The 27,821-nt window shown below is 43.6% G+C and overlaps 1 protein-coding gene across 1 annotated transcript in view; it reads left to right on the forward strand.

Moving 5' to 3' along the window:
* Positions 1 to 5,893: 5,893 nt before the first annotated feature.
* LOC145359767 (potassium-transporting ATPase alpha chain 2-like) overlaps positions 5,894 to 27,821 on the forward strand; it is a 43,115-nt gene continuing 21,187 nt past the window's right edge. The window contains exons 1-8 of the mRNA XM_080214547.1: positions 5,894 to 6,010; positions 8,235 to 8,348; positions 9,745 to 9,879; positions 11,177 to 11,294; positions 15,772 to 16,040; positions 16,376 to 16,574; positions 25,007 to 25,116; positions 27,053 to 27,187. Coding sequence (XP_080070673.1) covers positions 5,909 to 6,010; positions 8,235 to 8,348; positions 9,745 to 9,879; positions 11,177 to 11,294; positions 15,772 to 16,040; positions 16,376 to 16,574; positions 25,007 to 25,116; positions 27,053 to 27,187 — 1,182 coding nt within the window. The 5' untranslated portion in view covers positions 5,894 to 5,908. The remainder of the gene's footprint in view (positions 6,011 to 8,234; positions 8,349 to 9,744; positions 9,880 to 11,176; positions 11,295 to 15,771; positions 16,041 to 16,375; positions 16,575 to 25,006; positions 25,117 to 27,052; positions 27,188 to 27,821) is intronic.

Consider the following 27,821-nt stretch of genomic DNA (forward strand, 5'->3'; position numbering starts at 1 on the left):
TGCCCCTTTATCAGGTGAGTGGCACTCACTATGAAGGAATAACGCTCCAAAAGCTTGTGATACCAAATAAACCTGTTGGACTTTAACCTGGTGTTGTGAGACTACTTACTGTGCCCACCCCAGTCCACATCATGGCCCTTCAAGGTCAATATATCTTACCTGTGTGCTGTCTAAAGCTGAATCCAGTGTCCAGATCAGATCTGACCACGGCTGTTTACAACTTGAGCATCACTTCCTGTCTTGCGATGGAAGCCAATATTTCATTAGGCTTTCTGATTGTTTTTTCTTATGCCTATCCTCTCTGCCCTTATTTTTACTGATTTGTCTACTTGGAGACCTGTAACTTTTTAAACTCTTTAAGGAACAGAAGAGAAGGATACTGAATTTGCTTCCCTAAATTATTGCTTTTATTGATATTGAGACAGTTTTATAGGATGATGTTATTGTTATATAACTTTATCTGGGAGTTTACCTCCAAAGCAAGGTTAAATAATGCTCCTTCTGGAAGATCAGACGTTAATTTCTCATTTAAAACAATCATTGTGGATTGGAAATGAGTGTAAAATAGTTGCTGCTTGACTCCCTTGTTCTTACAAAAGGAACTCACTAATGTTTATGCCAAGGTCCAGCAGTTTTATTTCTGACCTTGGTCTTGAGTCTCATTATTAATTTATATGTTTTGAAGGTACAGCAAACATCTTGCTCTCTCAATCTCAAGTAACAATAACATCCATGCTACCTTTTACACTTGCTCAAGCCCTCTGTTTCAATGGTTGTTCTTTTAGCCTACTTTAATGTTTATGCTTCATGCTTAATCTGTCACTTTCAGCCCCCATCCACATAATGTACCTCCAAACACACAGTCATTTATAAACCTGGATACAAAATGCTTTGTTTTTCACCCTAGCATTTCCTGGAATCCTAGAATCCCTACAGTACAGAAGGAGGCCATCAAGCCTGCACCAATAACAATTCCACCCAGGACCTATCCCTGTAACACCGCACATTTGACCCTGCTAATCCCCCTGACACCAAGGGACAATTTAGCATGGCCAGTCAACCTAACCTGCACATCTTTGGAGTGTGGGGGGAAAGTGGAGCACCCGGAGGAAACCAATACAGACACGGGAAGAATATGCAAACTCCACACAGACAATCACCTGAGGCTGGAATCGAAATGGGGTCCCTGGTACTGTGTGGCAGCAGTGCTAAACAGTGTGCCATCCATAACGCAGAAGAGCAACAGATGGATGGGAATGAAAGTTCCTCTTGAAAGTTCCCCTCCAAGTCGCACATCTTGGAAATATATTGCCGTTCCTTCATGGTCACTGGGTTAAAATCCTGGAACTCCATTCCTAACAGCTTTGTGGGTGTACCCACATCACATGGGTTGCAGTGTTTCAAGAAGGCAGTTCACCATCACCTTATCAAAGGGCAATTCATAGAATTCCTACACCTCAGAAGGAGGCCATTTGATCTATCGAGCCTGCACTGGTAACAATCCCACTCGGGCCCTTGTCAATAACCCAATGTATTTATTCTGCTAATTGCTTGACAGTAAGGTGCAATTTAGCATGGCCAATCAACCTAATCCGCACACCTTTGGGACTAATTAGGGGCTAGCAATAAATGCTTGCCGAACTAACAATGCCCACCTCCCGAGAACGAATAAGAAAAATGTTTAAATCCTGAAGCTTGTGGAACTTGGGTCACTGTCTAAGTGGAGTTTGCATATTCTCCCCATGTCTGTGTGGGTTTCCACCAGGGGTTCCGGTTTCCTCCCACAGCCCAAAGATGTGTAGGTTAGGTGGATTGGCCATGCTAAATTGACCCTTAGTGTCCCAAAATCAGTAGGTTAGATTGGATTAGCCACAGTAAATGCATGAAGTTACGGGGATAGGGCAGGGGAGAGGGCCTGGGTAAAATGCACTTTCAGAGTTGTACGGGCTCGATGGACTGAATGGCCTCCTCCTGCTTTGTAGGGATTCTGTGATTCTTGTGAACTCCAGTTGCCATATCCTGTCACTCAGTGAATGCCTTTATCCTCACTCTCCTACTGTCCAATCAATTTCTAACCCTAGTTATAAAATCACTTCCAGTCCCGCCTCTTTTTACTGTTAATTTGGGACCTTACCAAATGTTGTTTGAAGTCCATTTAAACTACACTGAGAGGCACCATTCTCTGTCCACAGTGTTTGTAACCTCCCACAAAGAATTCAGCTGGATTTGTCACATGACCATACGCTTTGAAATCCATGTGGATTCTCTGATCAGTTTGTACTTGCTCAGTCAATGTACCTGTTGATAGACTCCAGGAACTTCCCTCCAGCTTATGTCAAATTGATAGATCCATAGTTACTGGTTTCTCCCTCCCTTGTCTCTTAACTAATGGAATGATTCTTGCAATTCTCCACCCGTGAGGTGGAAATCCCAAATCAAGAAAGCTCTGGAGAATTCTGATGAAGGTGCCTGCGATTTTCCTGCCTATTTTTGTCCATTACCTAATCAATCTTGGGTTCCCAAAATTCTCGGAAAGCAAGAAAGTGAGAATATTTTGAAAAGCAAAGTACGGAGCTAACTGACTTCATGTCCATCTTTTTATTAAGGTCATTGAATTCCTGCCATACATAAGGAGGCCATTCAGCCCATCACAACTGCACCGACCACATCCCACCCAGACCTTATTTCTGTAACTCCACACATTTACCCTGCTAATCCCCCTCACGCTAGGGTCATGGTCAAATTTAGCATGTCCAATCCACCTAATCCGCAAATCTTTGGATTGTGGGAGGAAACCAGAGCACCTGGAAGAAACCCATGCAGACATGGGGAGAAAGTGCAAACTCCACACAGACAGTGACTCGAGACCAGAATTGAACCTGGGCCCCTGGCACAGTGAGGCAGCAGTGCTAACCACTGTGCCACGTGCCATCCAAAAAAATGCATCCCTGAGTGGGCCATGCTATTCATGTTTCAATGATTGAGTCAAGGATTCCACAGAGGCCGTTGTCAAATGCAACAATTTGCAGCATGAATGTCAATCCAGGATAAAACCTTTTAATCCTTTGGAAATAAAATTAAATTGTAATTTTCCAGCAGTATTGGGAATGGGAAGAATAATATGGAATATAACATCTTAATTATTCCATGTGATCAGTGCTGATGCTGTACAATACTTTGAGTAACACTTACTATTGTTTTTTGAGCCATTTTTTAATTAGACCATAAGACATAGGAACAGAAGTAGGCCATTCGGCCCATTGAGTCTGCTTTACTATTCAATGAGACCATTACTGACCTGATGTGATAATCTTCAACTCCACTTTCCTGCCTTATCTCCATAACCCTGATTCTCTTACTGTTTAAAAATGTGTCTGTCTCAGCCTTGGATATACTTAATGACCAAACCTCTGCAGCTCTCTGTGGTAAAGAACTTCACAGACTCACTAACCTCTGAGAGGAGAAATTCCTCCTCATCTCTTTCTTAAATAGATGATCCCTTACTCTCTGGTCCTGTACTCTCTCACAAAGGGAAACAACCTCTCCAGACGCTACCCTGTCAAGCTCCCTGTGAACGCTACATGTCTGAATAAAGTCCCCTCTCATAAATCCACTGACTGGAAGGTCCAAGCTACTCGACCTCTCCTCATAAAAAAATCCCTCCATATCCGAGAAAAATCTAGTGAACCTTCTCTGGGCTGCTTCCAATGCCAGTTTATCTTTCCTTAGATATGGGGGACAAAACTGTTCACCATATTTTAGGTGTGGGCTAACTAATGCCTTCAGCAAGACTCCCTAATTTCTGTCCCTATTCTCTGCTGATTTTCTTTTCATTCTGAAGGCATTGACTTCTTGTTCAGGTATGTTCCTGGGCATGGTGAGTGCTTTCCAGTGGATTAACTCTGACAGTGAATGGTAGCAGGCAATAGCGTCCAATAGTGTCCAGTATGAGCTGGCCTCCACAAGTGAGTTTCCCTGGATTGCGAGTGGGATTGCCAAATTCTGGCTGATTTTCCCCACTGTAGCTCAGGGATACGGACCAAGTAAGGGCAAGAGGTTTTTTTTTTCAGTTTAGTTCGGGCATCATGATCGGCACAGGCTTTGAGGGCCGAAAGGCCTGTTCCTATGCTGTACCTTTCTTTGTTCTTCTTTTGCCCTTTTGAACGTTTGAGATCCAGCCTCGCACTGAATGGGCAACTGGCTCACTTTATACCTGTGATTGAATGGAGGATTTATCCCGTGCAGTACGGAGGTGGACAAGGCCTGAAAATGCAGGCACTGACCATTGTATCGGTTTCTTCAATCTGTTTCATTTGGACACGATGTGTTTTTGCCGAGGTGGGTTTGGAACCAGCAGAGCAGGAGGCTGATTTAAGCAACTCATTAATGACAATTAACAGATGCTAGGGGGAGGGGAGGTGGGGGTGGGTGGGTGGTGGCAATCAGGCATGAGCCTCACTGCCTGTCTCCCTGGATGTGGGTTCAGCCAAAGGCTGCTCTGCAGAAACGTTTCCCCTCCTCACAGTGGCAGTCAGACTGCTGTATCTTTCTTGTAAATAACACGCCTCCATGTTGAAGCATTTTACTTACCATCCATTGTAGCCTGCTGCTCCTTTCAGGTTGGTAGATCTCTGAATAGTCTTCTGTTTCCATTAGGGTTGGCAACCCTCCAGGGCTGGCCTTGGAGTCTCCGGGTATTGAAGATCAACCTCCTGGACACTGCTGTGTACAACCCTGGAGAAAAGTCATCAGGGCGTTAGCAGAGATTGTTTTTCTCAATAAGTTTTTTTTTACCAGATATAAAGATATGGAAAGTGGGGGTGGGTGGGGGGACCTTTTGGATGGCAGCCTGACAGTCAAGCATCATCCAATTGGGTAATAAGCCTTTTAGCTTTCCAATTGCTGTGGGAAGGCAATATGTTACTGGGATGAATTTGTTGGTTGACTCATGGCTGGAGCATGGGGGCAAGTAATGTAAAGAAACCTCCAGTCACGTATTTAATTACATTAGACAACCCTCGTCTCCAGACCAATTAAGGGGGCACCTCTGTGAAAATCCTAAAGAGTGACTATTTACCGCCCCCCCCCCCCGCCACCTGAGGGACACAGCTCTTGTTGCCCCCTCCAGGGGGAAAGTCCAGTCTTTAGAAGTAGCAGAAAAATATTGCATTTTGTATAACTATCAGAAGTTGCCAATTTTTTACAGTTTGAATCCTAAAGTTTAAAATAACTTCTGTGCTTAATGATGGAAGAAAAACACATGGCCAAAGAGCAGGGTATTTGAAATGAATTGTCTCTGCTCTATTTTCCAGAATGAGTGGGAGGTATAATGCTAGCTGTTGGTTATTATTGCCTTTGAACATGCTATTGATGATGGACTGCCTGGCTTGTGAAGCTTGTGTTTCTTATATTTGTACTGTAATCAATTTTTAACAATCGTGTGTTCCACAGCAAGAACCTTTTAAGTATAACATGTATTTCTGGCACAGTTTGTGTGAAGATTTTTGCACAGTTCAGCTACTCACTATGCGTGCACACTGTTTAATCCTGGCCTCCTACTAACATTGCTCAATTTAGGCTTCAGGACTGATCTTCAATGATCAGCATTCTGACTGATTTTCAATAGAAGGGAATCACAATTAATCACAGAAGAAAATTGCTAATCAGTTGTAAATACTCAAAGGGTCATGTCAGATCGAATGGATTAGCTTACCTCTAGTAAAGACCCTTAAATCATTTTGACTACTGTTAGCTTTGATATGAAGTTCACTAGTATTCTTGTAGCTCTTTAGTGGTTTTATTACAGGGTCTGACCAGTGCCAGAGCAGCAGAGATCCTGGCTCGGGATGGTCCCAATGTGCTCACACCTCCCAAACAGACCCCTGAGGTAATCAAGTTCTTGAAGCAAATGGTTGGCGGATTCTCCCTTCTGCTTTGGGTTGGAGCTGTACTTTGCTGGGTTGCTTTTGTCATTCAGATGGGACAAGGCAATCAGTCGGCCAAAGACAATGTAAGTGATAAACTCATACAAGACACTTGCTGCGTGAAATGTGGGCTGTTTGTTTTTACAATCAAATGTTTGCTATTGTTTTAATCTGAAAAGTTAATGGCATGGGAACTTGGCATGCTAAGCTTATGTTTTTGGAGACAAATAACTTCCAAAATTTCCAGTATTACAACAAGGCCTGTTGCACTGTTAAGGACCATGAAATGGAGGTAAATTGCCCGTACTTTAAACAGCTGTTTTTGGGCCATTTATTAATAAGGAACCTAATGCATGTGAGGCCCCATTGCAAAATTGGATTGTCTTGACTGTGTGGATTTTGCATGTTCTCCCCATGTCTGCATGGGTTTCCTCCCAGTGGTATAGTCACTGGACAAGCAATCCAGAAACCCAGGATAATACTCTTAGGACCCACGCTCGAATCCCACCAAGGTGGACGGTGGGATTTGAATTAAATAAAAAAATGTGGAACTAAAAGTCTAATGATGACCATGAAACCATTATCGATTGTTGTAAAAACCCATCTGGTTCACTCACGTCCTTAGGGAAGGAAATCTGCAGTCCTCACCAGGTCCGGCCAACATGTGACTCCAGACCCACAACACTGAGTAATAATGAGAATCCAATTGACTCTCAAGTGCCCTCTGAAATGGAGCGCATTTCAGAATGGACAAGAAATACACATCCCATACAAATGAATAAAAGGTCCAAAGCTGTGTAGGTGAGGTTGATTGGCCATGCTAAATTGACTCTTGTGTCAGGGGATTAGCAGGGTAAATATGTGGAATTATGGGAATAGGGCCTGGGAGGGATTGTGGTCAGTGCAAACTTGATGGTCCAGATGGCCTCCTTCTGCACTGTAGGGATTCTATGACTGGCCATGCAAAATTGCCCATTAGTGTCAGGGATGTGAGCAGGATAAATGCATGGGGATAGAGCCTGAGTGGGATTGTTGTTGGTGCGGGCACGATGGGCTGAATGGCCTCCTTCTGCACTGTAGGGATTCTATAAAGCAGCCAGCTCACCTCAGTCACTCTTACATCCTCCCTCTCCTGGGTTCTCCACATAGCGGACTGTCCAGCTGCAATTGTTAAAATGCCAGCAATGGTGGGAAGAGGCTTCAGCTGGCTAGATTAGTGGCATAATTGACATCTGAGCAGGATGGCTGTCCATCACCTTACCCATCACTGGCAAAATGCCACAGCAGTGAGAAGGCAATCCACCCCGAGTCCCCTTCCTGATTTTTCTCATTCCCCGCTTCATATTCCTCTCCTGCAGACCCAGAATCACAGCCAAGTAATGACCCAGAAATGGTGCCCAACTTCTTGGTAATGCTTGTCTTTTTAGATACTGGTGGACTTATTGTTATTTCCAAATTAGTCTGCAATTCAATTTGCACTGAATTCATTTTCAGACTTGATGCGGTTGAATATTATCGTACATATACATTAAAATCACAATATCCAAAAGTCAACTTGACCAGAACCTGATATGTTGTTTTTCATGAGAGGTGCTGCATTATTACAGTTTCATAGATTATCATAGAATCCCTACGCACAGAATGAGGCCATTTGGCCCATTGAGTTTGCACTGACAGCAATCCCACCCAAGCCTTATCCCTGTAACCCCACATATTTACCTGATAGACCCCCTGACACTAATGGGCAATTCAGCATGGCCAATCCACTGAACCCACATATCTATGGACTGTGGGCAGAAACCGGAGCACTTGCAGGAAACCCATGTACACACAGGGAGAATGTGCAAACACCACATAGACAGTGACCTGAGGATGGAATTAAATCCAGGCCCCTGGCACTATGAGACAGCAATGCTAATCACTGTGCCACCCTTTGGAAAGTACCAACAAATGAAGATCTTCATGACACTCCACGCACCTGCAAATTTGAGGTTACAGAGAACTGAGCCACAGCCTGAGGAAGCTGAATGCAGCTGACACATCGAGCCGTGGCAAAAAGAATGAATTTGCAGCTCAGCTGAGTGTGATCTGAATTGGAGAAGATCCCAGAAAAACGAAAGCGAGTTTGATGAGGCCGATTGGCTGTGGGATGACGATGGGTACGAGGGAAGAGTGGCAAATCAAAACATTTCAGACTTAAGATGAAAATCACAGTTTGATTTAAGTATGAAGGGATGAAAGAAAGAGTAAAATCAAATGTGTATTTGTCTGGAACTGGAATTCTGTTTGGTAACAGTTTTGGCTCCTCAGTTATACTTAGGTGTTGTGCTTGCTGGAGTTGTCATCCTCACCGGCTGCTTTGCCTACTACCAAGAAGCGAAGAGCACCAATATCATGGCAAGCTTCCATAAAATGGTCCCCCAGGTGTGTAATATCGTTTATTAATCTGTATTTATGGCACCTTGAGAATTAGGATTTGAGGGCAGGATTATCTCCGTGGGATGCTGAATCCCCACCATCAGGCTAAAATGGGAACCAGAAGACTGGCCTGTGACAGAAAAGTCAAGGGGTGTTCAAATATGATGCAGTTCTCACTGCAGGCCATTGGAGGACTCTACCAGCTTGAAAGCAGCAAGCAGATTGCAATGTAATTAAATAAGAGAGCAGGAGTGGCTCGAAACAGAGGCAGCCTCTCCCTGATTTTTTCAATCCTTTAAATAAAACATGGTTTTTGCAATCCAAAGCACCACAGTGGGATGGGCCAATGGTGCAGACTTTGGGGAGGGGGGTAATGGGAAACCCCTCTATAAGGAAGTCTGCAGCTTCTGCTGGGGTGCAAGGAAAACTTCTAGACCAGCCTGGAATGCAGGCCTTCTCTGCCTGATGCCAGGAGGCTACATCCAGGCATCCAGATGGTCCATATCATCTGTAGGATCCTGGAGACTAACAGGAAGATCTCACCTGACCTCCCTAAACAGGTCTTAATATGTAATCACTTAGCTGTCTTTCAAAGTCAAGGTGATTTCAGGCCTGAGGGATGGGATGGAACCAGGGAACCAATATGTCGGCTGGCAGGGTTATTCTTACCTAGTTGGTTGTGAGGTTGAAGATTACAGCCCTTAGATATTTAAAAACTGGTCACAGTAAAAATAACCACAAAACTGCTGGACTTACAAACCCAAACAATGCCTTTTAAGGAAGGAAGCATTGGGATTAGAAGCAGAAGTAGACAAGTTCAGCCTTCAAGCCTGCTCTGCTATTCAATCAGGTCATGGCTGATCTGTCCTTGGTCTCAAATCTCTACTTGTTCCCCATATCCCCTTATCCCTTCATTATTAGAAATTTGTCTATCTCCTTGAAACCATTCAATGATTCAGATTCCAGCACGCTATGGGGCAGAGCATTCCAAAAATTCACCACCCTCTGCGAGTAGTAGTTCCTCCTTCAAGTCCAGCCTCAAGGTGACACCAGTCCCACACCAACCCCTAACTGACCCATGGAGTGGCTGCAAAAGCTACTCAGTTGAATCCAAACTGCTACCAGAACATCAAGGAGAGAGAAGACTTAACAACACCACCTTAGGACAACCCAGAACAGATAATAAATGGCAACAGCTTTCACATCCCAAAGAGTGAATTCTAACTTTTTAAAAAGGAGGGCATGTGATTGGAGGGGAACTTCAATACTTATCTCGGTTTATGTTTATGTCAACCAATGTTTAACGCAAAACATTTTTAACCTGCACAAAACTGAGATGCGGTCGCAGTTGGAATAAATTCTTGTCGAATTAACATGGTTGTAATGTTGATCATTCTTCCAGCAAGCCCTTGTTATCCGTGATGGTGAGAAGCAGCAAATTACAGCAGATAAACTGGTTGTTGGTGACATTGTGCAGATTAAAGCTGGTGACCGAATTCCAGCGGATCTCCGCCTCCTCTCTGCTCAGAGTTGCAAGGTAGCCCATCCATTATTTTAAATAAATAGGAAGTCAAGCTGCTGTAAATAATTTTTAAAAATTCTATTTTTAGAAAGAGCTCAATATTACCTTTGAAAATAGCCTATTTTAAGACAGACCCCTCCTGCATTTCAGAAAGCAAAACAGGAAAAGATAGCATCCTGCTGTCTATTGCTATCTTTAACATACTAAGGTCTATATTTTTCAGCTGCTCTTCAGATCCCCCAGTGCTACCAAACATTACCTGTTTAAGAAGATAGGCGGCCAGTTTGCTCCCTTAGGTCCAACATTAGAATCCCTATAGTGCAGAAGAAGGCCATTCAGCCCATCAATCCTACCTAGGCCCTATCCCCGTAACCACCTGTTAATCCCCCTGACAATTTAGCATGGCCAATCAACCTAACCCTCACATCTTCGGATAGTTTGAATTCACAAGCAATCTGGGAGATCAGTATTATTTTTTCCCCTTCCCTCCATGAGGAATTATCCCACTTTCTCTGATATTTAAGCATTGACAATCTTTGAAGGGAGGGAAAAGACTAAACTTCAAGTCAGACGTGCCTTTGTCTTATGTGACAAAAGAGTTGGAGTGATGTTGTATAGCGTGATAGTATTACACAGGACAGGAGGCAGTGATTCATCCTATCATGCCTGTGCCAGCTCTTTGAAGAGTGACTAATTAGTCATCCTTTGCTTATTCCAACCCCATTCCCCTTGGCTCTGTAAATTTGCCAAGTAGAGATCCAATACCCCTTTGAAAGTTACTGGTGGGTGTCGCTGGCAAGGCCCAATCCCCAATTGCCCTTGAACTAAGTGGATTGCCAAACCATTGCAAAGCGCAATTAAGAGTCAACCACATTGGTGTGGGTCTGGAGACACATGTAGACCATGCCTGGTAACAAGGCAGATTTCCTTCCCTGAAGGGCATTCATGAACTAGATGGGTTTTTACAGCAATCGATTATAGTTGCCATGGTCTCAGTTAACAAGACTAACTTGATATAGAATTTGAATTCCACCAGCTGCCCAGAGCATTAATCTGGATCCTTGGATTATACCAATTCGGAGTAGGCCACTCAGCCCCTCAAGTCTGTACCGCCATTCAATAAGGTCGTGTCTGATCTGATTACTAATCCAATAACATTATCACTATGGAACCATCTCTCCTTGAATCTGTGAGCCTTTCATCAATATGTTCCAGATCCAGGTTATTTAAAAAGAAGCCATCCAGGTTATTTTAACTGATCGTTTTTAATGCAATTCTGTTTAAGATATAATTGACTTTTCCATCTTGGCAGGTGGATAACTCCAGCCTGACTGGTGAGTTTGAAGCACAGTCTCGTTGCACTGAATTCACACACAAGAACATACTCGAAACAAAGAACGTTGGGTTCTTTTCCACCACCTGTCTTGAAGGTAGGTACTTGCTGGAAATAAATACATTTCCATATTTCAAACCTTGGTACAGTTTTCCTAACCTCTCATTAAAGATTACATAACCTTTAATTACATAAAAGGTGACTGCAGAAGATAAGAACTCATGATGCGGATACTGGGGACAGAGGATTGATTAACTAACAGGAAACAGAGTCAGGATCAATGGTTAATTTTCAGGTTGACGAATTGCAATTTGTGGGATGTTAGAGGGACTGGCATTGGGCTTCAACTCTTTGTGATTTAGTGACTTGGGTGAAGAGATCAGTTGTATTGTAGCCAAATCTGCTGGTGAAATAAATTTAGATTGGAAAGCAAGTTGTTACAAAGAGTCTTCAGGTGAAGTGAATGGACAAAGATTTGGCTGATGGAGTGTACTGTGAGACAATGTGAGGCTGTCTGCTTTGGCTGGAAGAATAGAAACACAATATCATTTAAATTGGAGAGAGACTGCGGAATGCTGCTAGACAGAGGGGTCTGAATGTTCTTTTACATCAATCACAAAAAGTTAGTATGTAGGGGCGACACAGTGGCACAGTGGTTAGCAGAGTTGTCTCACAGCGCCGGGGATCCGGGTTCAATTCTCTGTTTGGGGTCACTGTGTGCAGTTCTCCCTGTGTCTGTGTGGGTTTCCTCCGGATGCTTAGGTTTCCTCCCGCAGTCCAAAGATGTGCAGGTTAGGTGAATTGGCCATGCTAAATTGCCCTCACTAGGGGCACTAGCTAGGGTAAATGCATGGGGTTATGGGGATAGGGTGAGATCGTGGTCAGTGCAGACTTGATGGGCCTAATGGCCGCCTTCTGTACTGTAGGGATTCTATGATAGCAAGTTATTAGGAAGGCAAATGAAAGGTTGCAAGGGGCTAGAGTACAATTGTACAGTCAGTGAGGTCACACCTGGTGCACTGTGTACAGTTTTGGTCTCCTTACTTGAGGATATTCTTGCATTGGAAGCAGTTCAGAGAAGGTTTACTAGGCTGATTCCTGGGATGAAGAGGTTGTTTTATGAGAGGCTGGCAGGTCATTGGAATTTAGAAGATGAAGAGGCGACCTAATTGAAGCATATTGGATTCTGAGGAGGCTTGACGGGGTAGACACTGAAAAGACGTTTCCTTTTGTGAGGGGATCTAGAAATGGGGGGCACAATTTGAAAATAGGTATCCACCATTTGAGACAGAGATGAGGATGAATTTCTTCTGAGTGTCATTAGACTTCGGAATTCTCCTTTACAAAGTGCAGTGTGGGCTGGGTCAGTCAATATAGTCAGGGATAAGTTAGACGGATTTTTGATTGACAAGGCAGTCAACAGTTATGAGGGAAAATGGAGTTAAGACACAATCAGATCAACCATGATCTTATTGAATGTTCAGAACAAGCTAGATTAACAAAATGGCCTGTTCCAGCTCCTAATTCTTATGATTGTATTGATCTTATTATGAACTTATTAATGGGCAGCACATCCTTAGAGATGCTGCCAGACCTGGCATAAAAACTGGCCATACCACCCATTGACTCTGCACCGACAACAATCCCACCCAGGCCTTATCCCCATATCCCTATATATTTACCCGCTAATCCCTCTAAGCTACGCATCCCGGGGCACTAAGGGGCAATTTAGCTTTAAATCCACCTAACCCGCATATCTTTGGACTGTGGGAGGAAACTGGAGCACCCGGAGGAAACCCACACAGACACGGGGAGAATGTGCAAACTCCGCACAGACAGTGACCCGAGACGGGAATCAAACTCAGGTCCCCGGAGCTGTGAAGCAACAGTGCTAACCACTATGCTACCGTGCCATCCCTGCTGAGATTTTCCACAAAAGACAAGGGGCGACATGGTGGCACAATGATTAGCACTGATGCCTTATAGCACCAGGGACCTGGATTCGATCCCCGGCTTGGGTCGCTGTGCAGAATCTACACGTTTTCCCTGTCTCAGCATGGGTTTCCTCCGGTGCTGCGGTTTCCTCCCACAGTCCGAAAGACGTGCTGGTTAGTTGCATTGGCCATGCTAAATTCTTCCTCAGCATACCCAACAGGCACCAGAGTGTGGCGACTAGGGGATTTTCACAGTAACTTAATTGCAGTGTTAATGTAGCCTACTTATGACACTAATAAATAAATAAAAATAAAATCTCAGGGGATATGATTCCATTGGCATTGACTTTGCCCACATGACTATAACTATCCTCATGCCAGTTTGTAGAGGGAAGGTAGATTCACTGTTCAGGGATTAGCTGAGACTAATCAAAATGCTACGTGGGTATGTGCTAAATTGAAGTTATACATTTATATTTTGTTTTTAAGAAATTCTTGTTTCAGTAAAAAAATAGTAATGTAATGTAAATAGTAATAGTAATTCACCCTATTTGGAAGGTTTCTCTACATTTAGTTATCTTTGTGCCCAAGGATAAATTCTGGTGTAAGCATCCCCGCAGCAGATCCCTCCCTCTTCATAACATGAAACCAATTTTCTGGATAAGAAAACTTGATTAGCACCAGAGAATAAGCAGGTCATCCAGATTCTTTACCCCAAATAACCCAGAACTTCTCACTGAGCAAATCGAATTGTTAGAAACTCTTTGATCTAGACTGAAATGTCTAGACTGAAATGTCAGAGCATGATTAAGTAGTTTGCAGATGGTACATAAAATTGACAGCGTGGGCCTTTAATGTAATAAATGTTCCAATGCGCTCCATAGGAGTGTTATAAAGCATCCTTGACACCCAGTCACATAGGCAGGATTAGAGCAGATAGCCAAAGCTTTGGGCAAAGAATTTGCTCTTAAAGGGCATCTTAAAAGAGGAAAGCAGAAAATGGAATTCAACCTGGCTCAGGCTCCTAGATCTTAGTGAAACTTTACAGAGTTGACTGGGCAAGGTGAGTCTGTCATTTTTGTTTCCTGAGGGCAGGTCCCTTTGATTTTCATAGAATCCCTACAATGCAGAAGGAGGCCATTCAGTCCATTGAGTCTACAACGACAATCCCACCCAAGCGCCTATCCCCATAACCCGATTTATTTACCCTGCCAACCCCCCAGCATTAAGGAACAATTTAGCATGGCCAATCAACCTAATCTGCACATCTTTGGACTGTGGGAGAAAACCAGATCACCCGGAGAAAACCCACGCAGACATGTTTGATAAAGTTGTTTTATCCGGGTGAGGCTTGCTAGCAATGTCGGAGAGGAGCTATAGGTAAAAAATATTTCCGTGACTTTGGGGTTACGTGGACCAGACTGGGGAAGGGTGGCAGATTTCTCTCCCTGAAGGACATCAGTGAACCTGATGGGGTTTTTTTTTTACAATTACTTGGTAGTTTCATGATCATCATGACAGGTGTTGCCCAGATATGATGAGTGGAATGTTTACCTTCTGAATGTTTCTATGATTCTTTGGCCCTGATATTAAAGGAAAAACGTGGGAAAGATGCCGAAGAACCCGGTTGGAGGCTGGGAGATATGACTGATTGTACTGGTCTCAATAAAATATTGCACGGCCGCCTCCTGCCCAGCAGACGGCCATGGAGACAACCTGGCTGCTGGGCTGGAGGCAAAGCCCCAGGGCTGCTAAGGGATGGCTTCTATCACTGGGAAAGGAACATCAGCTCCATGCGGTGATGGAGAGGGATTCACTTGGAGAGTGGGACTATGAGAAGCCAATGGCATCCTCAAGGAACAGAGCCGACCCATCATCTGACCCACACAGAGTGGTAAACAGGCCAATTACCATGGAGAGCTAAAAGTTTCTGTCTGGGATTAGTTGATGGGAATCTCGCAGACGAGGATGCCCCTCAGTTACTGCAATGTTAATGATGTCATCAGGCAATGGCTTTTATATGTTCATTAATTTCCAGCCTAGCTTTCTTGGGAGCTTCTTCCAGTTTAATTTTGAACTTCCATATCTAAGGAGGGAAAGTTGGGTGGGCGGTGGGCAGGGGTTGCCCAGTCCTAATAATTTACTTACCCTCATGAGGGGCAACAGAGTAGTTAGCACTGCTGCCTCACAGTGCCAGAGCCCCGGGTTCGATTCCCAGCTTGGGTCACTGATTGTGTGGAGTTTGCACGTTCTCCTGTGTCTGTGTGGGTTTCCTCTGGGTGCTCTGGTTTCTTCCAAAAGTCCAAAGATGTCTAGGTTAGGTTAATTGGTCATGCTAAATTGCCCCGTAGTGTCAGGGGGATTAGCTAGGTTAAATGCCTGGGTGGGATTGTGGTCGGTGCAGACTCAGTGGTCGAATGGCCTCCTTTTGTACTGTAGGATTCTATGATTCTATGACCCTCATTCAGCTGTCCTGGGTTTGTGTGTGTGGGTGTGTGTGTGTGTGTGTGGGTGGGTGGGGTGGGGTGGGGGATGTTGTGCTGGGAGTGCAATTAAAATCCAGGCTTAATTGCAATCAAATTGCAATAATTGGCAGAAATGTACCAGCTTGTAATTGTTAAAAAATTATTATTTTGAAAGGCACAGCTACTGGCATGGTGATCAGCACAGGGGATCAAACAATGATTGGAGCGATTGCATCTCTTGCATCAGGAGTACACCACGAAAAGACTCCCATCGCCATTGAGATTAGACACTTTGTCTGCATTGTAACCGGAATGGCTGTGTCCATTGGAATTGTGTTTTTCATCCTCGCGCTGACACTGGGATACAAACTACTTGATTCCATCATCTTCCTGATTGGCATCATCGTTGCTAATGTGCCCGAAGGCCTCCTGGCCACTCTCACTGTAAGTTCATAGCAACCAAACTATGTGTTGGTCTTGCTCTCCCAGAAAGCTTGCGAGGTGGATAACCACGGAGTTGGGGGAAGGGGGTGGGATAAGATCAGAATTCTGTCTATTTCAGCCTTAAGTATATTTAGCGATGGGGCATTGACAGCCCTCTGTGAGATGAAAAAGACTACTTCATGCAAAGTAATAATGCACTCTCTAAAAATTTAATAGTCTTGCTATTTATTTATTTGAATTGTTATTTGGAACTATTCCATGACGATGGTTTCAAATCTCTACCGCACAATGATAGCAAACAGAATGTAAGTTCACCTCTGCCCTTTTACTTGCAGGTTAGCCTCACTCTGACAGCCAAAAGAATGGCCAGGAAGAACTGCCTGGTAAAGAATCTGGAAGCTGTTGAGACTTTGGGATCCACATCTGTTATCTGCTCGGATAAGACAGGAACGCTTACCCAGAATCGAATGACTGTGGCCCATCTTTGGTTTGATAATGAAAATCATACAGCAGACACCAGTGAAGATCAGTCAGGTGCAGGAAGAACGTGACTGAATCTGTGTTTATGTTTCAGTTCCACTGATTCTGATACATATTATCTAGCTCTTTTTTAACTCAGAGAAGATTTACAGATAGAATCATAGAATCATCTCGTGCAGAAGATGCCATCAAGTCTGCACCGACACATGAGAAACACCTGACCTCCCATCCTATCCCATTTACCAGCATGTGGCCCATTGCCTTGAATGTTATGATGTGGCAAGTGCTCATCCATGTACTTCTTAAAGAACATGAGGCAACCTGTCTCGACCACCCTCCCAGGCAGCACATTCCAGACCATCACCACCCCCTGGGTAAAAAGGATTTTCCTCATATATCCCCGTAAATCTCCTGCCCCTCACCTTGAACTTATGTCCTCACGCAATTGACCCTTCAGTTAAGAGGAACAGCTGCTCCTATCCACTCTGTCCAGGGCAATCATTTGAATTCTGAATAATTTCAAACATCAAGAGGATTTAATTTTCACTACGTTTTAGTTTTAATGTAGTGGATATTGTGGACACGTTACGTTCCAGTCTACACTCAATAGCTTTTTTCGCACATTGATTTTAACTCAGCTAACAGCCACTAAAGTAACACATGCAAGGGGTTTACTGCAAATCTCTTAAGCAGTGCCACTAAAATTAACTGCCCCCTCCCCTCTAATTCCAGTAGATTGTTGAATTGTCCTTTTTACAACACTAGCAATCTTTTCCTACATCTGTCGGCCGTTCTTATCACAATGCAAGTATGGCACCAATTCCAATATTCCCTGCAGTGAAAATGATCATCATTGTAGCTCAGAAACATAGCGGCACAAGAGCTAGGCACAGACCCACAAGTGTAAGCCTCGCAAAATGATGCGAGTTATGTTTAAGCTCCAAAGGTGCCAGTGAGAATCTGTTCAACTTGGGCAGCTCATGCTTACAGTGCCTGATCACTAGATTCAAACAGGAATTTGTCAATATGTAATAACTTGAGGATAAATAAGCATTGGACTATGCTCCCAGATTTAGGGATGCCTAAACCACAAATTGGACATCTATTCAAAGGAAAACTGGCAGCAATTCCCAGAAACATCTTTCAGAGCAATGCATATCCAGAACTTCTGGCCCAGAGGTAGGGATGCTACCCAGTGTCACGAGACCTTTTTCTTTGGCTACTTTTATTCTGTAATACAAAGGAGTTACAACAAGAACTTAGATTTATATTGCAGCTTCAATCGATTAAAACAAAGTAGGCAGACAGAATTGGTATGAAGCCAAGGAAGGAGATCATGTGCGCTGTAACCAAAGCGCTTGGTTTTTAATCAACATTTTGATGTAGGAGAGAACTTTATGAAGGAAATTGCAGAATTTTGGCGCTGGGGGCCCTATTTTATCATTTTGATTCTAAGTGTTGGATGGACTTGAAACTGGAAGTATTTCAGATCCGACTTTTAGGCCTGTTCTCAGGCACTCCATTACGCACTCTGCCTGAACAAATTCTGAATTGCACTGCCCAAGCCTGTCGGTGGGGCTTAACGCGCCCAAAGCCCTGCAGCTCCGATCGGCACTTCCAACTGCACATATTGAAAAAACATGATAGAGTGCTGCTCCCCTTCCACATCCCTCCAGTAAGAAGTCTCACAACACCAGGTTAAAGTCCAACAGGTTTATTTGGTAGCAAAAGCCACTAACTTTGCAGGTAAAGACGCGCATTCCAACCATTATTTTGTAAATTGAGTTTGTGTCTTTATATGCCCTGTTTGTGAACCTGACGGAGGGGCAGCGCTCCAAACATTAGTGGCTTTTGCTACCAAATAAACCTGTTGGACTTTAACCCGGTGTTGTGAGACTTCTTACTGTGTGTACCCCAGTCCAACACCAGCATCTCCACATCATGACATCTCTCCAGGCCAGAAAATGCCTTCCCCTGGCCCCCAACATTACTGACCCCCTTATGACCCCCCCACTCCACCCCTCACTGATCTTAGGCAGAGTGATCTACCCTCCCACCACCTATCTCAGGCAGAGTGATAGCGGATCCCCCTTCCTCCACCTCCCTACTGATCACAGGCAGAGTGGCAGTGGCAGCACCACCCCCCCCACTTTTCCCCTACCCATCTCAGGCAGAATGGCAGCAGGCCCCCCTTCTCCCTGCACTGGTCTTAAGCAGAGTGGCAGCAGAGCCCTCCTTCCCCACCTCATTGACCTCAGGCTGCGTGGTAGCAAACTCCCCTTCCCCCATTCCCCCACTGATTTCAAGCAGAGTGGCAGCGGACCTACCTTCCTTCCCCATTCCCCACTCTCCCCCCACCGATCTTAAGCAGAGAGCCATTGGATGCTTGGCACTTACATCCTCACTTACTGGAGTGCCCGAATCAAACTTATACAGAGCATGTTTCGTGCTGATTCTGGCTGGACGAATGCGGTGGTAAAGGGGAAAGTGCTGGTAAACTTGGGCGTGCAGCCCATTAAGTCAATTTGCACGCATGCAAATGCATTTAAATGGCTGTCGCGCCCATTTTGGGTGCGGTTTCAATTACGGCCATTTTCAGGTTTTGATAGAGGGGGAACCAATGTGGATGCAGGCGCTGATTACGCTACTTGCCTCACATTCTACCTTACTAAGTTTTTGCACCTGAAAACAGGTGCAATGCATTGGTAAAATTGGACCCGAGATGACTGAAGGCTTGGTCACCTGTGGTAGAATGTAAAAGGTGCAGAAGAATGAGAAAGCACAAGTGGAGGAGTGCAGATTTCCCTGAGGGTTGCTGGGCTGGGGAAGGTTACAGAGAGAAGTGAGGTGTTGAGATTTCAAAATAAAGAAAAGTACTTTAAAATTGAGGTCTTGGTGGACTATAAGCCAATGTCGGTCAGTGATGGATGAATTGGACTAGGTGTGAGTTGGAACATGGACTGGATATTTGGATGAACTTTAGTTTTTTCAAGGCTAGAAGAGATAAGGCCAACCGGAATAGCATTTGAATAATCAATGAGAAAAGATGGAGATGAAAGTTTCAGCTTCAGATGGACTTGGCCAGAGACAGGTAATGTTAAGATGCTGGATGTAGGCAATCTCACAGAGGATTTGTGTTCGGAACTCGGCTCTCGTCAAATGAGGTGATGGGGTTAAGAGTGAGGCAATGGCTAGGGACGGAACGGGAATTGTTTGCCAGGGAACAGATTTTGTCATAGGGACCAAAGACAATGACTTTGGTGTTTCTAATGTTTAATTGGAAGAAACTTGGCTCATCCAAGGTGAGTCAGATGAGCATCTTGACAGCAGAGGAGTTGAGAGAGGCAGTGTTGAGATAGAGCACCTGACATCAGTGTCCTTGGGGTATTGGTCAACTCAGAGGTTTCATATCTCGTCCACGTACATGTCAAACTTTACCTTGTTTCTTTGCATGGTGTCACTGACTCACTTAGGAGGTTGTGTGCTCGAGCCTGACTTCAAAGACTTGACCATAAAAATCCAGTCTGACACTCCAGTTGGAATTCTGAGGGCCGCTCACTGTTGGAGGTGCTGATTTTTAGAACATATTAAAACAATTGACGCTGTTCTCCCCAGTAGATTTAAAAACATCCCAGGGTATTATTTCAAAGAACAGGGAACTTCAACAGGAAGCCAATATTTGTTCAGCAATCAATATCGCTCAATGACCTGGTCAATATCACTTTAAATTTTATTTATTGTCACATGTATTAGTGTACAGTGGAAAGTATTGTTTCTTGCATGCTGTATAGACAAAGCATACCACTTATAGAGAAGGAAACAAGAGAGTGCAGAATGTAGTGTTACAGTCATAACTAGGGTGTAGAGAAAGATCAACTTAATGCGAGGTAGGTCCATTAATAAGTCTGATGGCAACAGGGAAGAAGCTGTTTTTGAGTCAGTTGATGCGTGACTTCAGACTTTTGTATCTTTTTCCCGATGGAAGAAGGCAGAAGACAGTACGTCCAGGGTGTGTGAGATCCTTAAATATGCTGGCTGCTTTGCTGAGGTAGTGGGGAGTGTAGACAGAGTCAATGGATGGGAGGTTGGTTTGTGTGATGGATTGGGCTATATTCATGACCTTTTGTAGTTTTTTATGGCTTTGGGCAGAACAGGAGCCATACCAAGCTGTGATACAACCAGAAAGAATGCTTTCCCTGGTGCATCTGTAAAAGTTGGTGAGAGTCATAGCTGACATGCTGAATTTCGTTAGTTGGTGCCAACTTGTTCTGTATAAATTGTTTGCTACCAACATTCCACTCTGCTTCAAAAATGATAGCAAAGCATTTAAAAAACAAATTGTTTATTGGATGTGGGCATCTCTGGGAAGGTCAGCATTTAATATCCATCCCTACTGCTGCTGCTGACAGGGAGCTGTCTTCTTGAATCACTGCAGTCTCTGTGCAGTAAATACCTCAATAATATTGCTGAATAAAAAAAAACAAAGATTTCGACCCAGCGACAGTGAGGGAATGGCAATATCTTTCCAAGTGGGGAAACTATGTGCTTTAGTCGGAAGAGTGCTTAGAGAAGGTGTCCTCTTGCTACCTTTGTTTTACTAGGGGATGCAAGTTGCAGAGCAAGCAGTTGCTGTTGAAAGCACTTTGGTGAGTTACTGTTATGGATGTTGTAGATAATCACATCGAACAATATCACTGCTGTCACAATGCACTGGTGGTGGGTGGGGTGACTGTTTAAGGTAGTGCCAATGACTCAGATGACTTTGTCCTGATGAGCCACTTAAATGTTGTTGTTCAGGTAAGTGGAAAATGTTGCATCAAAGACTTGACTTGTGACTTATGGATGGTCAAAAGGCTTTGAAATGTTCTGATATCGTGACAGGCATTGTATAAATAAGTGCACTGAAAATCTCAGACTAGCTGAATACAGACCTAAAATATGTGCTATTAATCTTAATTATTGCTGAAGTTTCACTCAGTATGAGCAACTCATTATTGTGCGTGCATATGTGTGGTGAATCATAGAATCCCTACAGTACAGAAGGAGGCCATTCAGCCCATCGAGCCTGCACCAACAACAATCCCATCCAGGCCTTATCTTCATAATCCCACATATTTATCCTATTAATGCCCCGACACTAAGGCAATTTAGCATGGGCAATCAACCTAATCTGCACATCTTTGGACTGAGGGAGGAAACTGAAGCATCCAGAGGAAACCCACACAGACACGGGGAGAATGTGCAAACTCTACACAGGCAGTCACCTAAGGCCGGAATTGAACTTGGGTCCCTGATGCTGTGAGGCAGAGTGCTACGGGGAGGAATTCGTAAGATGTGTATTGGAAGGGTCCTTGGAGCAGCATGTAGATAGCCCGACTAGAGAGGGGGCTATACTGGATTTAGTTCTGGGCAATGAGCCGGGTCAGGTGGTTGAGGTTGCAGTAGGTGAACATGTGGCTAATAGTGACCACAACTCTGTCTACTTTAGGATACTAATGGGAAAAGATGAGTGCTGTCCTAAGGGGAGGGTGCTAAATTGGGAGAAGGCTAGATACAGCTGGATTAGGCAGGAGCTTAGGGATACAGAGTGGGATAGGCTGTTAGAGGGCAAGTCCACTTTAGGCATGTGGGAGGCTTTCAAGGGAAAACTGAAATGGGTGCAGGAAAGGTATGTGCTGGTTAGGAGGAAGGATGGGAAAGGTAGGATTAGAGAGCCGTGGATTACTAGAGACATTGAGGACTTGGTCAGGAAGAAACGAGAGGCGTATGTTAGGTCTAAGCAACTGGGAACGGAGAGAGCAGTGGAGGAATACAGAGAGAGTAGGAGGGATCTCAAAAGGGGAAGTAGGAGGGCAAAAAGGGGGCATGAAATGGCTTTGGCAGGTAGGATTAAGGAAAATCCAAAGGCGTTTTACTCCTATGTTAGGAACAAAAGGGTGGCTAGGGGAAAAATCGGTCCCCAGAGATTTATCAGTTTTAATGCTACCTAAAAGCCCTGACACTTCTTCCCTCGTAATGGATAGTTCCTTCAATTGGTCTACAGCTCCCTCGAAGACATCAAACCCCTCTCCTTCGAGAATACTGACGCAAAGTGTTAATTCAGGATCTCCCCCACAGGGTGGCTAGGAGAAAAATCGGTCCTCTCAGGGACAGAGGAGGGGAATTGTGCTTAGAGTCTAAGGGAATGGGGGAGATCCTGAATGAATACTTTGCGTCAGTATTCATGAAGGAGAGGGGCTTGATGTCTGGTACAGTCTTTGAGGGAGCTGTAGACCAATTGAAGGAACTATCCATCATGAGGGAAGAAGTGTTAGGGCTTTTAGGCAGCATTAAAACTGATAAATCTCTGGGGCCCGATGGCATTTATCCTAGGCTGCTTAGGGAGGCGAGAGATGAAATTGCTGGGCCTCTGACGCAAATCTTTGTCTCTTCTTTGGACACAGGTGAGGTCACAGAGGACTGTGAACGTGGTACCGTTGTTTAAAAAGGGTAGGAAGGATAACCCGGGTAACTATAGGCCGGTTAGTTTGACGTCAGTGGTAGGCAAGTTGATGGAGAGGATTCTTAGGGATAGGACGTATGAGCACTTGGAGCGTTGCGATCTGATTAGGGATACGCAGCATGACTTTGTAAAGGGGAAGTCTTGCCTTACGAATCTGGTAGAATCTTTTGAGGACGTGACAAAAACGGTCGACGAAGGACGAGCTGTTGATGTCATCTATATGGATTTCAGTAAGGCGTTTGACAAAGTCCCTCATGGTAGGTTGGTTGAAAAGATTAAGGCTCATGGGATACAAGGCCAGGTATATAGATGGGTTGAGAACTGGCTTGCTAAGAGGAGTCAGGGAGTAGTAGTGCAAGGTTCCTTTTCTAGCTGGAGGTCTGTCACTAGTGGTGTGCCGCAGTGCTCAGTACTGGGACGTCTTCTTTTTGTAGTATATATAAATGACTTGGAAGAGGAAGTAAGTGCTGTGATCAGCAAATTTGCAGATGATGCTAAGATGGCTGGATTGGCAAGCAGTGTCTGGCAATACAATGGGATATTGATAGGCTGGTATATTGGGCAGATATATGGCAAATGGAGTTTAATCCGGATAAATGTGAGGTGATGCATTTTGGCTGGAATAATGTAGGGGGGAGTTATATGATAAAGGGTAAACCTATAAAGAGTACAGAAACACAGCGGGACCTGGGGGTGCAAGTGCACAAGTCTTTGAAGGTGGCAGAACAAGTGGAGAAGGTTGTGAAGAAAGCTGATGGTATGTTAGCCTTTATAGGAAGGGGTATAGAGTATAAGAGCTGGAGTCTAATGTTGCAGTTGTATAGAACGTTGGTTAGGCCGCATTTGGAGTAATGTGTCCAGTTCAGGTCGCCTTACTACCGGAAGAACGTGGAGACTCTGGAGAGAGTGCAGAGGAGGTTTACCAAGATGTTGCCTGATATGGAAGGACTGGGGTATGAGGAAAGATTGAGCAAATTGGGGCTGTTTTCCCTTGAAAGACGGCGACTGAGGGGGGATCTAATAGAGGTATATAAGATTATGAAGGCTATAGATAGAGTAAACAGTGGTAAGCTATTTCCTATGTTACAGACACACAGTATGAGGGGCCATGGGCTTAGGGCGAGGGGGAAGAGGTATAACACGGATATTAAAGGGAGGTTTTTCACATGGATTTGGAATGCTCTGCCAAGCAAGGTGGTGGAGGCAGGCACGCTGGAGTTGTTTAAAAGTTACTTAGACAGGCACTTGAGTGGGTTGGAGATGGGAGGATATAGGAGATTGTTTTAAATAAGGTTCACTAGCATTGGGACGTCCCTGGTACTGTACAAGGATGTGGAATGATAATAATGTTTTTCTCTTTTAATTCACAGGTTTTAAGTCGATCCACCTTGTTGTCCAATGAGGGGCATACACGCGATGGGTCGTACTAGGGCTGCTCTCGGATGTTTGAGAATAGCCTAGTGCTTCATGTTGTTAGTGTGCGCTTAAACTGGTCCAGATGCTGGGCAACACGACAGCTCAGTGACTATCACTGTTTGCTGTGCAGACACATGGATTTGGGCCGGTGTCTGTGGGAGTTTGCGCATTCTCCCCGTGCTTGCGTGGGTTTTCTCCGGGTGCTCCGGTTTCCTCCCACACCCCAAAGATGTGCTATTAGGCTGATTGGCAGCAATAAATTGTCCCTAAATTAGTTTCCCTCAATGTGGAATGCCATAAGCATAGATAAGGGCCATGGGTGGAGGGGGGACTGGTAATGTTAAAATGGCGGCGCGGGCTCGTTGGGCCGAAGGGCTTGTTTCCCGGGCTGTTTTTTGTTCTTTTAACCACCATGCCCCTTGTTTCCGTCAAGGGCACATCTCCAGTTAAAATTCCTTACTTGTTTGGAATAGTTGCAATTTAATTATTTCAATGTTTTGCAGAACAACTATTAAATAAGTATAGTAGAATCAATAATGTACAAGTAGTGTATTGTGTTCATTCATAGTTCAGAAATTTGACCAGACATCAGAAACATGGAGTGCTCTGGCCAAGATTATTGCACTCTGTAGCCAAGCAGAATTCGCCTCAGGGCAGGAGGATGTCCCGATTATGAAGGTATGAGAGAGTCACTGTTCATTTGCAAGAAATTTTCTGTTTGCTTTTCTTTAGTATGCATCGGATTTAGGACAGTAGGAACAAGCCTTCATCGCTGGAGTTAGAGCATTGTGCTGAGAGGAAAATGTCAGAGGTGTAGTGGGGAGATGAGAGAAATGATGAGAACAGGGAAATGAGAGAGGAGGAAATCGAAAGGCTGGATGCTGAGTGAAATAAAGGCAATTGGGTAGTCAATGGTGATATTTGATTTATTATTGTCACGTGTCTTAGTATACAGTGAAAAATATTGTTTCTTGCGCGGTATACAGACAAAACATCCTGTACTTAGAGAAGAAAACAAGAGAGTGCAGAACGTAGTGTTACAAATATTCAGATATAATATAAAAATAATATAACAAAAAATATTGAAATGGGATTTTCACAGTGACTTCATAGCAGTGTTAATTTAAGCCTACTTGTGACTAATAAATAAACTTTTGTTCTGAACCATTTAGATTGTTTCTAATGAGCTGGAAACTTCGTGCTTGGTGCTAAGATCTTGGAAGGAGAGTATTCAATCATCAGCAGGACCTGTACTTTCAACATCCAAATTCCTCACTAATTGAATAAATTATTTCTAAGTTTAACAATGTTTAATACAGTGTTAAACAGGCCTGTTTTAAAATGTAAAATCACAGTTGTTGGCTTGTCAAACTCTTCACTGGAATACGTTGTTCCCTGTTCCATTAGTTTAATTGAAGAGTAGAGACACAATTAAAACTGAAAACAACTCATTTTTTGTGTTCTCCATGGACTGATGCATCCATCAAAAATAATGTAAAATCAAAGATGGGTGGGAGAGTAGAAGCAAAATTACAACAGAGGTACAGGAAAGAGAGGTCACATTGATCAATGTGGGGAACAAAATGTACAATCCCATCACAATATCCAACTGCATCTTAGGTTTTCAGCTGTTACCCAATCTGGCAGATTAGACTTTAAAATATCAGAGCAAAATTAGGCCATTTGGCCCATCAAGTCTATTCTGCCATTCAATCATGGTTGATATGTTTCTCAACCCCATTCTCCCGCCTTTTCCCCATAACCTTTGATCCCCTTACCAATCAAGAACCTATCTAGCTCTTTCTTAATTACATTCAATGTCCTGGCCTCCACCACCTTCTGTGGCAATGGGTTCCATAGATTCACAACTCTTTGGCTGAAGAAATTCCTCCTCAACACGGTTCTAAAGGGCTGTCCCTTTATTCTGAGGTTGTGCCCTCGGATCCTAGTCTCTCCTACTAATGGAAACATCTTCCCCATGTCGTCTCTATCTAGGCCTTTCAGTATTCTGTATGTTTGTCAACAAGATTGTTGATCCTTGTGTGATTTTTCTTTTCAGATATTGAACGCAAATTGATTTTTCATCAATATTAGGCTGTCCTCTAGTTCTTCTGTTGCACCTATTCTTCCAAGAATTCACTTCAAATTTACCTTTAATTAAATTATTCCTCATCTGCCTTTGTCCAAAATTAATTCAGTTGTCACTTATAATTTGTTGCTCAATGGTTCTGCACGACTGCCAAAGCACTGATTGTTTTATTTCTGTAGCTAAATGACTAAGCTTCGACAGTGTATCTGTGGTGCAGATTGACCAATGGACTGTGAAGTTTCAGTGGGACTTATTCTGACTTACCATTTATTGATTTTTGTTGATTTAAGAGTACATAATTTTGTTATTTGTCACACGGACCTCCAACTAAATATGACGCTAAAGCTCCTGAGCAATTAACAGCTACAAGTAAGGGGTGCTATGGATAAAAGCGTGGGCCAGTGATAGACACAACTGAGCCCATAGCGAATTATTGAGTAGAATGGTGACCAGTTAATGCACCATTGGTGTTTCTCTGAAAAGGAGCTATTTCACTCAATGTTATTTTATATTTGGTACACACAGCGAGACGTGGTTGGAGATGCCTCTGAAGCTGCTCTGCTGAAGTTCTCTGAAGCTGCATTTGGCAATGTGATGGAATTCAGAGAGGAGAATACCAAAATATTTGAAATACCATTCAATTCAACCAACAAATTTCAGGTGATGTATGAGATTTGCAGGAGAGTATGATTTTGCTACGTTTCCAAGTCTTTGTCAAAATAACTCATATGTCCAGCAATTTCAGAGCCCAGTAACAGGACTGAAGGTTGTGATCAGTCTCTAATCTGCTCTTCTAACCCTCATTAGTTGTTAAATTTGAAGGAAAGAGTCTGCATTTATTAACGGCTTTCGCAATTTAATGAATGCTTGCATTCTTTGCAGCCAATGAGAATCTTCAACAGCGCCAGAGTTCCCTCTGCGGACACAACCTAGACTTTGCAGCCAGAAACATACTCAATGCCCTACCTATGTTACCTCAAAGTACACCCTTATTTTCATTGGAATACTCCGAAAATTCAAAATAGGACATTAATCAATATAAAAAACCCAGGGTCCAAAGGAAGTGTTGAATCCATTCCATAGATTTATTTTATACATATGAAAACTTGGACCCAGATTTATCTTATACATATGAAAACTTCTAACCATCATTTATGTACATCAGCTACAGCATGTTTCAGAACCTGCAAACATGTAATTAATTGAATGCATGAAAATTCATTAAAAGAAACAAATAATAATATAATTTTCAATGAGGATAACTTAAAAAAGCTTAAGAAATTGCAGAAGATGG

The sequence above is a fragment of the Carcharhinus amblyrhynchos genome, chromosome 29 (assembly GCF_965287045.1).
Source record: "Carcharhinus amblyrhynchos chromosome 29, sCarAmb.v2.hapA, whole genome shotgun sequence".
NCBI classification, from domain to species: domain Eukaryota; kingdom Metazoa; phylum Chordata; class Chondrichthyes; order Carcharhiniformes; family Carcharhinidae; genus Carcharhinus; species Carcharhinus amblyrhynchos.